This window comes from Ictalurus furcatus, chromosome 22 (assembly GCF_023375685.1).
Source record: "Ictalurus furcatus strain D&B chromosome 22, Billie_1.0, whole genome shotgun sequence".
NCBI classification, from domain to species: domain Eukaryota; kingdom Metazoa; phylum Chordata; class Actinopteri; order Siluriformes; family Ictaluridae; genus Ictalurus; species Ictalurus furcatus.
The window spans coordinates 8,497,748-8,511,772 of NC_071276.1; the positions used below are offsets into that span (position 1 = coordinate 8,497,748).

A 14,025-nucleotide genomic window follows, 5' to 3' on the forward strand; every position below is an offset into this window, starting at 1 on the left:
AGATGGCATTTTTTTTGTTTGAATCTCATGTTTGTTTACATTCATGCCGACCTGCATTTTTAGAATTTGTGTATTTTTAGTTTTGTGTTTCATTTGTTTCTGATTATAATGTTAAAGTTTTCTGTTTGATATCATTCACAGAGAAGCGATTGTTTTGAAATCCTAGTTCAGGTTAAATGGAAAGTTTGATGTGTTTTTATTACAATGCAGTAGTAGCGAGTTACAATGTGAATGAAACATTGTTGTTAAGAAGCAGTAGTTTTAAGTTAAGTTCTGGAGTTTTAATATCATCAACATACTGAGATATCAAAACTGCAATAAATCACCCAAACATCAGGTGAATGTCCACTTTGTCTATTGTTATCAAATAATTGCAAACACAACACTGGTTTATCCAAAAAATATTTCTTTGTTAAATATAGGTGTGCAACAATTACTGGCACCCCTATGAATTTGTGAGAAAAATATATCTTAAGTATATTCCTTTTGATAGATTCCTTTTACTTTTTGTAAAAAAACATTTAAAAAAAAGAAAGAAAAAAAAAAAAAAAAAAGAAAGAAAAAGGTGTTCGACCATGACTTCCCGTTTCACTGGGGTATAAATATGAGGTAGCACATCAGCCAAATTCCCTTAGTCATTCATAACAATGGGTAAAACCAAGGTATATAATTATGAGGTGTGGCAAAAAGTTGTTGAGCTTCACAAAATGGGAAATGGCTATAAGAAAATAGCAAAAGGATCTAAAATACACATTTACACCATCAGGGCAATAATTAAGAAGTTCCAGTCAATTGGAACTGTTATGAATCAACCTGGAAGAGGACATGCATCTATATTGTATATAAGAGGAAAAAAATGCCCAAGGATCACAGCTGGAGAATTGCAGAAGTTAGTTGCGTCTTGGGGTCAGAAAGCCTCCAAAACTTTAATCCGAAAAGAAAGGTAGCACAAAGTATTGACCAAAAGGGTGCCAATAATTGTTGCACACCGATATTTAACAAATATATTTTTTGGATAAACCTGTGTTTTGTTTGCAATTGTTTGATATCCATGAGAGCAGAGTATTTTTGTGATTTTTTTTTTTGACAAAACATCAAAAGGTTAAACAATGAAGACAATAGCAGCCTTCTTTGCTCATATTTAGGGTGACAATATTAGTGGAGGGCACTGTATATCTATTCATAACTTTATTCCATTCAACCAGACACCTTGTGGAACCTACATATCTATCAATCTATCTATCTATCAATCTCTCTCTATATATATATATATATATATATATATATAGATAGATAGATAGATAGATAGATAGATAGCTTTGTAACCCTTCCCAGACCGATGTTTACATTTACATTTATTCATTTAGCAAGTCGCTTTATCCAAAGCGACTTACAAATGATGAAATACAAGCAAAGAAATATATCAAGTAACAATACAACTAATGCTACCATACAAGATTTTTAACTGAGTTCTAGAGAAGCAAAGTGCTCAGAATAGAGGTATAAGGGCCTGGGTAAGTGCAGAATGTTTTTTTTTTTTCCATCCATGCATCCATTTTCTGTACCGCTTATCCTACAGGGTTGCGGGGAACCTGGAGGGGCACACCCTGGACAGGGTGAATGTTTGTTATTATTATTATTATTATTTATTTATTTATTTATTTATTTATTTATTTATTTATATACAGTATCTCACAAAAGTGAGTACACCCCTCACATTTTTGTAAATATTTGATTATATCTTTTCATGTGACAACACTGAAGAAATGACACTTTGCTACGATGTAAAGAGGTGAGTGTACAGCTTGTGTAACAGTGTAAATTTGCTGTCCCCTCAAAATAACTCAACACACAGCGATTAATGTCTAAACCGCTGGGAACAAAAGTGAGTACACCCCTAAGTGAAAATGTCCAAATTGGGCCCAAAGTGTCAATATTTTGTGTGGCCACTATTATTTTCCAGCACTGCCTTAACCCTCTTAGGCATGGAGTTCACCAGAGCTTCACAGGTTGCCACTGGAGTCCTCTTCCACTCCTCCATGACAACATCACAGAGCTGGTGTATGTTAGAGACCTTGTGCTCCTCCACCTTCTGTTTGAGGATGCCCCACAGATGCTCAATGGGGTTTAGGTCTGGAGACATGCTTGGCCAGTCCATCACCTTCACCCTCAGCTTCTTTAGTGTGTTTGGGGTCATTATCATGCTGGAATACTAGCCTGCGGCCCAGTCTCCGAATCATACTCTGCTTCAGTATGTCACAATACATGTTGGCAGCCATGGTTCCCTCAATGAACTGTAACTCCCCAGTGCCGGAAGCACTCATGCAGCCCCAGACCAGGACACTCCCACCACCATGCTTGAATGTAGGCAAGAAACACTTGTCTTTGTACTCCTCACGTGGTTGCCGCCACACACGCTTGACACCACCTGAACCAAATAAGTTTATCTTGGTCTCATCAGACCACAGGACATGGTTCCAGTAATCCATGTCCTTAGTCTGCTTGTCTTCAGCAAACTGTTTGCGGGCTTTCTTGTGCATCATCTTTAGAAGAGGCTTCCTTCTGGGACGACAGCCATGCAGACCAATTTGATGCAGTGTGCAGCGTATGGTCTGAGCACTGACAGGCTGACCCCCCACCCCTTCAACCTCTGCAGTAATGCTGGCAGCACTCATACGTCTATTTCCCAAAGACAGCCTCTGGATATGACACTGAGCACGTGCACTCAACTTCTTTGGTCGACCGTGGCGAGGCCTGTTCTGAGTGGAACCTGTCCTGTTAAACCGCTGTATGGTCTTGGCCACCGTGCTGCAGCTCAGTGTCAGGGTCTTGGTAATTTTCTTTTAGCCTAGGCCATCTTTATGTAGAGCAACAATCTTTTTTTCAGATCCTCAGAGAGTTCTTTGCCATGAGGTGCCATGTTGAACTTCCAGTGACCAGTATGAGGGAGTGTGAGAGCGATGACACCAAATTTAACACACCTGCTCCCCATTTACACCTGAGACCTTGTAACACTAACAATTCAATTGGCAATTGGCTAATTGTGCCCAATTTGGACATTTTCACTTAGGGGTGTACACACTTTTGTTGCCAGCGGTTTAGACATTAATGGCTGTGTGTTGAGTTATTTAGAGGGGACAGCAAATTTACACTGTTACATAAGCTGTACACTCACTACTTTACATTGTAGCAAAGTGTCATTTCTTCAGTGTTGTCACATGAAAAGATATTATCAAATATTTACAAAAATGTGAGGGGTGTACTCACTTTTATGAGATACTGTATATATATAGATAGATAGATAGATAGATAGATTGATAGATTGATTGATAGATTGATAGACTGATAGATTCCAGAAAGTTCCACAAGGTGCTTGGTTGAATGGAAACTGCTATTTGTTTTTTGTGAATGAAAAATGGCTTCATTCTCCAGCTGTCCTGTTTTGTTTTCAGTGTTTGCAGAGTTAGTGGCACTATATAGTGGCCCAAATTATATTTTATACACAAATACAAATATTTGGAGCTCTAAACAGATACAGATAGTGGCATTGCATTACAGCCTAGAAACACACCTATATTTTTAGGATTGTTACAAGATTCCTTCAAGGATCTAGTAGATACACGTAGGTCTGGGTGATGCTGCCAGAATCACATTAATGATAATTTAAGCATCTTGACATCTTCAGAAAAATGTAATGCAGTCTTTTAAACCAGGAAAAATTACAAACTTTTAGATTGTATAAAAGTTGTATAACAATAGTAACCAAAATCCAGTGTCATTTACAGTACAAACATCATACCCAACATCTCTTTCTCTGGGTTTTAGAGACATAAAAGCACTGGCTGAAATGAGCAGTACCGACAAAAAAGAAATACTCTGCCTCTACTACTTTTATCCCTCTCACAGAACTATCCACAGTCCAAAGGCTGCTAATTTTGCTCAAAGAGCAATTGACTACAATGGAACTAGAAGGCTATCTATGTGAATGGCAAAAGATTTTTTAAAAATGTGTCAGTGCATGAAATTAGATTACACAGTGTAGTTGATGGGTAAATGAACAAGCAGATAAATAATGATGTTTTTCCTTCCTATGGCACGAATGAAAAACCCTCCCTAGATGAACAGATTTGTCAAATGAAACTTTATCATTCTTATCCACTTATGGTAAACTAAAGGGTAGATATTGAAATTACGCTGCTAAATATGACTAGCGTTAGCTACGTACAACATAGTCCATCAACTGTCTTAGCACATTTAACCTAAACTTTACAAGAGTCCACTTTTGGTCATATCACAATTGAGAATAAGCCCAAATTGATTGCTTTAGTAGAATTTATTTGGAAATGAAATGATACTCACCTTGAACTGTCCTTTGTATCATACTGTTCAGTCTACAGGTCCTCTAACACAGTCTTAACTGTCTCAATTTGCCGAGGCATGTTAAACGGGTAGAGGAGGGGCATTGAAATCCTGAACGCAAGGTGGAGAAAAATTAAGTTATCAAGTTAATTTCATTAAGTTACTACAACTTCAATTTTGTTTTAAATCAATTAATGCAGAAATTTCAGTTTAAATTATACACACTATTAAGTTGATGTAATTATCAACATTGTTATGCCAACACAACTCATCAAAATAATGTTCGCAACTTAAAATATTTATTAAATCAATAAATTACAATGTTTATCTTGCAACCACACATTTAATTAAGTTGGGGTAATTTGTAACAGAGGTTTGTAACAATAGTGAATTACTTTCTGCTCTTGGGCTGAATTTGCTGGGACAAATTGGCAGAGGTTTAAATAAGACAGGTTCCACCTGCACCACCTAAGCAGGTTCTAATCACTGGCACCCAATCTTCAACACCTGATTCTAATTTTATGGATTTGAAGGTGTGATAAATGTAGGGGTGTACTTACTTTTTCCATGTGACTGATCTGTTTTTTTTTGTTGTTGTTGTTAATTAAAATTGTGAAAATTACTACAAAATGTCAACATGTCATTTCATAGAGTGTATCAACTTTATTTATAGGCACTGTTTCAAAGAGGATCAAATGTTTGGTTATCCTAATATGTCAAAAAGCCAACAATTTCCATGGGGTGTACCTATTTTTTCCACAGTACTGTATATAATAGAAAATGTCAGAATTTGATCATAATAATTCAATCATATTAATGAAACTATCTAAAAACTGTCATTAATATCTATTACCATTATGTACATGGTAACTCTGTTAACAAACCAATTAATTAAATAATTTTCTACCTTTTCAAATATTTGATTAATTGTTCCCTTTCTTTTAGTATTCTCAATCCAGCCAAAGGATGGCATTGGGATTCTGAACAGGCCGCTGATGCTGCATTGTGCAGTATATGACACAAGCCCACAGACGGCACTACCGGTGAAGTGGGAGAAAGAGAATGGAAGATTGGCAGCTGGAGTTCATCAGATGGCCAATGGCTCTCTATTCTTTTCTTCACTTAAAGAGGAAGACCTAGGGGGATATGTTTGCAGTGCTAGGAGTGGAAGCAAACAGATCAAAAGTGTTGTCACAGTCAACAAAGCATGTATGTACCATCAACTAGCAGTGCAGCCTGACTGGGTTAATGTCATGTTATTGGGACTATAGGGCTTTAGAAAATAATAATGTATTTAGAGTTTGGTACAGTAAATTGGGTCTGTAAAAAGTCTGAAAAGTTTTACCTGGCAGATTTGTCAGTCACTTAAATTATGTTTTTCATATATAAGGAGCAACTATAATCTCCATCTATAGAATATGCTGTGTAATAAATGTCAGTCTATACAATTATGCTGTCTCTATGAAATGTTTGGCCTCCAACTGAGTTTTGGTTCTATGTCCCCTTGCAGATCTGGAAAATGTGTTTTTCAGTCCTCAGTCTCAGAGTGTAATTAAGGGTCAGGACTTGTTTTTCCAGTGTGTGTCAGGGGACAGCTCTCCAACTGCCCACATATCATGGCTGAAGAATAGCAGAGTTTTTACCAGAGGAACTCAGATCCAGGTAGAGCAAATTTCTGTGAACACACAGGGAGCACGAATTATTGCCATTTGCAGGTTTTCAATTTTCAGCATGTCCAGAATTGCAATTCATTCCTGATCCATTAGGTGTCACTATAAGATTTTATTACTTGGTCACAAGAATACCATTGAAATTAGAGTAACTATGCTTAAGATACTTGGATCACTTTCTAATGTTATAGTTGGATACATATGTGTACTGGCTGCGGGTGAAATAAAAGTGGTGAGTAGGCCTTAAAAGTAGGAATTTCTTTTAAGGGAATTTAGATTATGCACATTCTCCAACCTCTGTTATTTCCTCAAGAGGTAATCTTGAGATGGGCTTTAAAGATGGGCTGTAAAGTCTTGTCTGTCTGCATGATTTATTTTACAGGGTGAATATGGAGGGGGGAGTCAGAGAAAGACCTCAGGTACGCTGCACCTGACCAACGTCACCAAGGCAGACCAAGGACGTTATGTCTGTGTTACCCATAATCGTCTACTGAACATAAGCAAAGAGAGTGACACAGCCACCGTAATAGTTGGTGGTATGTGGTCATTTGTTCCTTGCAGTAAACTGGACAAGACCATTGCTTCCCTTTTTTTGTAACATTGGTCTATTGTGAGATTGTTGCTTAAGCATGCTGCCTTTGTATTTTTCTTTTTCTTTTTTTTTTCTTTTTTTACTTGCAGGGCTTAGCATGAGTCTTGAGATCATGCAGGGTCCTGAGAATATCACAGTTGCTGTGGAAACGGAGACAGCCCTGCACTGTGTAGTCCATGGTTTCCCTACTCCCAAAATTCAGTGGTTCAAAGATAACCAAATGTTACCCAATACATCGAGATGGGACCTGCATGATGATGGACAACTTCTTGTCTTTGAGTGAGATCATCACGTCCTTATTCATTAAACTTATACATCAGTTTAGATCATAGTGTAGTTTATTACTTTGCCAGGTATTTCCCCACAAATTAACACTTACATATATCAGTTTGTTCAGTAAGCTAGAATGTAACTTCAAAAGTGTTTTCATTGAGAAACAATTGACTGTGACATGCTTCTATGAAAGTAACGAATGGAAAAATACAGTTCCATATGTCCCACAGGAGAGTTTTGCCAGAAGATGAAGGCTTCTATTACTGTGAGGCTGACAATGACAATGAGAGACTCAGATCACAGCCAGCATACCTCCTTCCTGCAGGTACCTCCATGTGTTCTTGTAAGAATATATGCATGTATACAAATCATGTACACATGAAGTAAATACCTACTGTAGTACTCAAGGGTGAATAGATGCAGTACATAAACCTTAACAGGAGGTAACTGTTGGGGCAGGTTCTAGTGAACTGGACATTTGAATATTATCTGTGATGTCCCTGTTGACCAGTGGGACAACAGGTGCAGGTAAAATTAAGATTTTCAATGCCCTTGAGGTGGTTTCATACTAGAGGAGCTTTCTAGGCTTATTCTTACAGAAGTGAGTAAGAAAATAAAACCACAAATGAACCATCAATAGAAGTTGGCAAATCATAGAAATCTTGGAAATTTTGGACTGGGGTCACTCCACTTTAATCTTGGTCTCATCCATTTAAAAAAATGATGGAGATGGACATGAAACACATTTCTCTGCTGTAAATACAACTGATTTTCTTTCAGTCAGGTTTGCACATGACAAATATGTTCCATGTACAGGGTGTCCCAAAATTCTCCATACTTAGGGAACTAAATCTGCCAACATCACATTGGTTGTGCCTTCGTCAGTGGATGTTGTCGAGGCCCACTTTTTGGTTGGTCTGCAACACGTCCATTCTTTTTGAATTTGTTAATAACTTTGGCAGTAGTGTTGTGTGTAATGTGCTTGCCATGGTTCCTGTTAAAGTCCATCACAACCTTGCGACAGCTTCCCGATCCTGCCATGAGAATGATTTCAATACATTCATCTTTTGTCAAAGGAGATTTTTGGGACACCCTGTATTTGAAATTATTAAATATGATATACATTATAATATATTAAATATTATAATAGATTGTTCTAAAATTGCTTAAAATGTCAAATGTAAGCAGTCACCTATTTATTTAATTCAATTCAGCTTTATTTGTATAGCGCTTTTAACAATGGACATTGTCCCAAAGGAGCTTTACAGAAATATCAATTCAGGATGTAGATTTTATATGTATGGATTTACCCCTAATGAGCAAGCCAGAGGTGACGGAGGCAAGGAAGAAACCTTGAGAGGATGCTCATCTAGGTGACACTGAATAGTGCAATTATAAATAAATCCCTACTAAAACTGTGTATTGCATGGTCAAATAGTGCAATTGGGTAACCAAGAAATTCATTTTTACAAATTTTTACATGAAGTCTGTTTTGTTGAACTTATCCACTGTTCACTGATGGAGAATTGAGGGCAAAACTGTGGCAATTGCAGTCCTAAAGCTCTCATAGCAGTTGTAGTCCTAAGCCATCATAACATAACTGTGTAGGACCTCAGCGCACAAGATCATAAGCATAAGATCATAAGCATAAGATAAGCATAAGCGTAAGATCACCCATCACATAAGCCTTAAATCATGAGCCCATGGGTGCAGACATTGGAGCACCAAGCCAATTACAGATAATGGCTGATTGCTGGGTTATCACTGTCCTGTGAACAATGGATGATCCCTCACAGATTAGCAAACCTCTCGTAAAACTCAATGATCTAGGCCACTGGCTGAGACATGGTGGCTGGCCTGCAAGATGAAAGCCCTCTCCCTCAGTTGATAACTTTGGGAAAAAGGGGGTTACTCACCCAAACAGGCCCCAAGGACAATCAACACAGGTGGGGCCCTTTTGTTCTCTTACCTGGTTCACTTTCTTTATGACAGTCTTTATCATGCTGGTCACACCAACCGCATCAGGACTCCTCATATATTCTGAAAGACCAAGGACTGAAAGAATAATACAATAACAATTGAAGTTGCCTAATTTCTTCTGTGTGTTACCCTGTAATTATCGTGCTTGTCACCACAAAGGTGCATTTAGACACTTGATTGTTTAACATGCATGAATACGATTGATTATGGATATATAGTTATTCAACCCCCATTGCAAATCAGGTGGTTTTTTTGTCAAAATTTAAATACTTTCAACACAATGAATGCTTCAATTGGTTTCCCCAAATTCAACTGAAAATGCAACTTATAATGACTACTCCAATCTCAAAATTCCTTGAATAGAATCCCTTACAACAGCACAAATATGCAAAACAGCTGTTGTCTGAAGCACACCTGATGCAACTAATTAAGGGCTTCATTAGTTACACCAGGTGTGCTTGAGCTGGAACACATAATACCTGAACTGGCTAGGGGCAGAAAATAAATTAAATGCCTGGACGGGGCAGAAAAAGGAAGCTATCAACAGCTGCAACCACATTTCTGAGAAGGCAGGTTGTGAAAAACCCTCAAGTGACTACAAAAGACCTGCAGCAAGACTTGGTGGCAACAGACACTGAGGTTTCAGTGAGCACAGTATGGCATATACTAAAAGCAGAAGGTTTCCATGCCAAAACTCCAAGACATACACCACTACTGACCCAAAAGCACAAGAAAACTCAGCTCAAAATCATATAAATAAGCCACAGAAGTTTTGGGATTTGTTCTGTGGAGCGATGAAACAAAATTGGAACTTTTCGGCATGATGGATCAGTGGTATGTCTGGAGGAAGAAGAGTGAAGAAAAAACACTCTGTCCACAGTCAAGCATGGTGGTGCGTCTGTGATGCTCTGGGGCTGCTTTGCATCCTCTGGCACTGGAAACCTGCAGCATGTGCAAAGCAAGAATGATTCATTGAAGTATCAGGAAATCCTAGGAGAAAATGTCATGCCATCTATGAGGAAGCTGAAACATGGACCACTGGGCCTTCCAACAGGACAATGATCCCAAGCATACCTTAAATTCCACCAAGACTTGGTTGCAGAAGACGTCCTGGAAGTTTCTACAGGGCCATCACAGTCACCTGACTTGAACCCCATAGAAAATCTCTGGTGGGATTTGAAGAAGGCGGTTGCAGCACGCAAATCCAAGAATATTATTCAACTGGAGGCGATTGCTCATGAGGAATGGGCTGAGATTCCTCAGGAACGCTGCCAGAAGCTGGTGTCTAGCTATGCATCTTGTTTGCAGTAGGTCATAACAGCAAAAGGGTGCTCTACTAACTACTAAAGATGCTTGCTATGAAGGGATTGAATAATTTTGAGACTGGAGAAATCATTACAACTTGCATTTTCAGTTGAATTTGGGGAAACCACTTGAAGCATTCATTGTGTTGAACGACGATTTCAATTGCTTTTGTTGGATTTGTTCATTGCAAACACCTGAAAGTTTGTCAATTTTGACAGTAAACCTAATTTGTAATGGGGGTTGAATAATTTTGATTGTAACTGTAGGTGTGTGATTAATTATTAATATTGTGTTAACAGCGACCAACATATGTGTTATTTGGTATGTGTGTGTTCCTTGAGTGACTTTCTGAAAGATGAAAATAAGGAAAATTGAATAGAATGTTGTTAGGTATAGGTACCAACAGTTGGGAGTAAAAGTTTGATCCAGACTCTGTAAAAAAAAAAAAAAAAGAAAAGACATGAAATTATGTGACCACAAAACAACAGATTGAGTAAAGTCATGGGTGGAGAATGTAGCTATGCCCCCATCCCAACTTCATGCTGATTGGTGCAAAACCTTTTGCGTTCTGCCCAGTTAGGAAGAGTTAAAACCCTTGGACACCATGGAAACAATGAGTTCTCTTAAACCAAAACTTTCAGATAATTCTCCCCAATCTTTGGGGAGTCCTCATCAACTAACAACAGCTGCAACAGTCCTCTTTAACCAACATCTGCAGAATTTCTGCAATCAACATCTTCATCAACATGTTCTCTTTTCAACTAACATCTGCAAGAGTACTCTGCAATCAACGTCTGCATGACCCAGTTCCTGCCAAGCTTCCTAACTTTAGTAGGGAAAGAACCAGAAGGACCACTGCCAAGCTTCACAGACAGGCTGCTTACGAGACTCCACTCCATTCACCATTCCAAGTGGTCTTCCTAGATGCTGCTCAAAAGTGACCGGACCTCTGACGAATCCCCACTAAGTGGAATCCCTTCTACATAGTACTGAGGGAATTCCCTGTCTAGAGCAACTGCAACACAAGTACTGTAAGCACCTCCAGGTCTCAGTCGAAGCTAGTATATTTAATAGAGTCCTTCTAAAATGGAGCGAAAATTTACTCAATTGTTTATGGTTCATTCAGGTTGAGGTCTAAGAAAAGCATGCGGCGTTACAACTAGGGAGCCATTTATTCTCTGTCAAAGCTACTTTCACCCCCTTTGTTTGTGTGTGTGTGTGTTTATGTATTAGTTTACTTTCTGTGTATTAGAATAGTTTAATAAAGTCTCGTCTGATTTTAAGAGCAAGTGTCTCTTGTCTATATTTATGATTTATTTTCCTAAGTTGTCCGATCTTGTTACTGTGCTTATAATTCGTGTTTAACATCAGGATATTATTACCGGTGGCCACGTGATTAATATCCTAGCTGGACTTAATAAAATACATTAAGTTCAATTCATCAGTGGACGAATAGTTTATCAGCTGTTGAAATATTAAGTTTGTCATTTCCCCCGTTTTGAGCTCAATCTAACAAAAGGAAAAGCTATTTTTTCCCGACAACTCTTCATATGAATTGAGGTCCAAAGCCACCTTTATGGTTTTTAAGTGGAACAATCGTCAGTAATCTCAATGATCTTTAGGCTGCGCCATGTGGGGCCATCCTCAGCAGCATCATGTGAGTTCCAATTGATGAGAATTCCAACCAAACGTAGGGTATCAAGATAGATCGGGCAGGTCCAGAGAGCAGAAGGGGTCAGGATCACTGGTATCTTGACAGAGAGAGAGAGAGAGAGAGAGAGAGAGAGAGAGAGAGATTATTAGGTATGCTTATTGTCCCGTAAGGGTTAAGGACAATGTACTTTGCGTGAGTGCAAGCAGGGACTCTGGCAAGACTAGCTATGACATTATAGCTAAAAGGGAGACCCAGAAGGTAACACAGACATGAAGGTGCACTGGGACATAATGCAGTCAGCCACTCCACCATCAACAAACCCGGGTGAACACATGATAATGGCGGGGGGGATTTGTAAGAAAAAGTTCTACCCCCTTCACTATTCGAGGTATCACCAAATAGTCTGCACCTTTTGATTTATGTATTTTAATGACTTTTAAAACCTTATTAATGTAGGCAGACGGTGCAAAGCTAGCCCATGTGGCATGACCTAGTATTGGAGCCAAGTAGTCACTAAAGCCATTTTCCACTCTCTGATTATGACCGGTTTATATGCACTACCGAATCCAAGTTTGGTGAATATCTTAGCTCCCCTTAATTGTTCCCCTTAAATGGAAATAGCAGCAGGGATAATGAATAAGAATACCATAAGGCCACTGAAGTCTAGATAGGGCTTTAGTCCACCTCCTTAGTCTCTTTGCAAACAGCTCCATTACAGTGTTCGTCCCTTTTTACATGATGTACAGTAATTGGATCATTTGTCAGCAGCCACAGAATAATATTGTCCTTGATCATCTGTTGGAATTGGCAGTTTGTTTATAAGTTCTGGCTCATGACATTTCCTCCACCAGAGTCAATCTGGGCTGAAACAGGAAAGGGGTCCTCAGATCAGGAGATAAAAGGGTGATATTAGAAGTAATCCAGAGAGTGTCATCAAGCACAGGAGGCGGATGCCAGGACAAGCAATACAAGCATATTTTCTCTCTGACATGTATTTGTTGTTCTTCTTCTGACAATCAAAGTGAAATCTGTAACAAGCAGGAGTTTATTAAAAAAACAAAACAAAAAAAAAAACAGTATTAAAAGGCAAGGCAGAGATTTGAAAAAAAAAAAAAAGAAAGAAAAAGAAAAAACAAATGAGCAGAAATGGAAGACAAAAACCAAAGGGCATAGTAAAACATGGAAAACCAGTAAACAGCCCAAGAAAAAAAAAACAGGGAAGCAATACAAATAAAGTATTCAACCAACCAGTAAGTGAATCAGTTTTCAAGTAATTTGATGTGGTGTTGTCAGGTGAGACTTTGTCTCACTTAAGTACATGTCCTAATGATTTTTGTTATATTTTTTTACTGCATAGTCATGGACTGGACCTTTGTTCTCCAGCCTGTCAATAAAACAGTGAGGAAGGGTGACTCAGTGACTCTGTACTGCAGACCTCCACACAGTAGACCCCCTGCACAAGTGTCTTGGTTTAGAAACAACCGGCTCCTCCGGTCCAGGTCACACATCTCCACCCAACCCACTGGAGACCTGCTCTTTCACAGGTGCTTGTGAACTTTCTTTAGGCTCAGAGTATGCATATGTTACATTTGTCACTTTAATAATGTATGTTGTAAACCATTTCTCTTTAGTGTACAAGAGACAGACAGGGGATTTTATTTTTGTCGGGCTTCTAATTCCTTCCTACAAAGGGCTATAACCTCCAGAAAGATCTTCCTGGAAGTTCTAGGTATGGTATATTAAATAGTTTGTGATAAATGTATTTATTATATATTGTTGCATTATAATACAGTACATAAAAGGTTGCATACAGTTGAGTGCAAACGTTTGCATTTCCTTAAGATGCGATGAAGAATACAAGTTTTATTTATAAAATCAAAATACTGTATTTACCATGTTAACTTATTAACTCACATTTTTGACTACACCTACATTTACTACATTACTACAGCTACATTTTTTTGTACAACCCCAGTTGCAAAAAAGTTGGGACGCTGTGTAAAATGTAAATAAAAACAGAATGCAATGATTTGCAAATCTCATAAATACACAACTTATTCACAACTTAGAAAACATCAAATGTTTAAATTGAGTAAATGTACCATTTTAAGAAACAGCAAAAGGCTGAAAAAGTAAGTGTTACTAAAAAGAAACAGCTGGTGGAACATTTTGCGACTATTTATGTTAATTAG

At 38.2% G+C, this 14,025-nt stretch overlaps 1 protein-coding gene across 1 annotated transcript in view; it reads left to right on the plus strand.

The window, feature by feature from the left end:
* LOC128625625 (hemicentin-1-like) overlaps positions 1 to 14,025 on the plus strand; it is a 30,099-nt gene that overhangs the window by 12,683 nt on the left and 3,391 nt on the right. Inside the window, exons 3-9 of the mRNA XM_053654107.1 lie at positions 5,305 to 5,568; positions 5,870 to 6,021; positions 6,412 to 6,565; positions 6,711 to 6,900; positions 7,125 to 7,219; positions 13,191 to 13,377; positions 13,465 to 13,562. Of these exons, the coding sequence (XP_053510082.1) occupies positions 5,305 to 5,568; positions 5,870 to 6,021; positions 6,412 to 6,565; positions 6,711 to 6,900; positions 7,125 to 7,219; positions 13,191 to 13,377; positions 13,465 to 13,562 (1,140 nt within the window). The remainder of the gene's footprint in view (positions 1 to 5,304; positions 5,569 to 5,869; positions 6,022 to 6,411; positions 6,566 to 6,710; positions 6,901 to 7,124; positions 7,220 to 13,190; positions 13,378 to 13,464; positions 13,563 to 14,025) is intronic.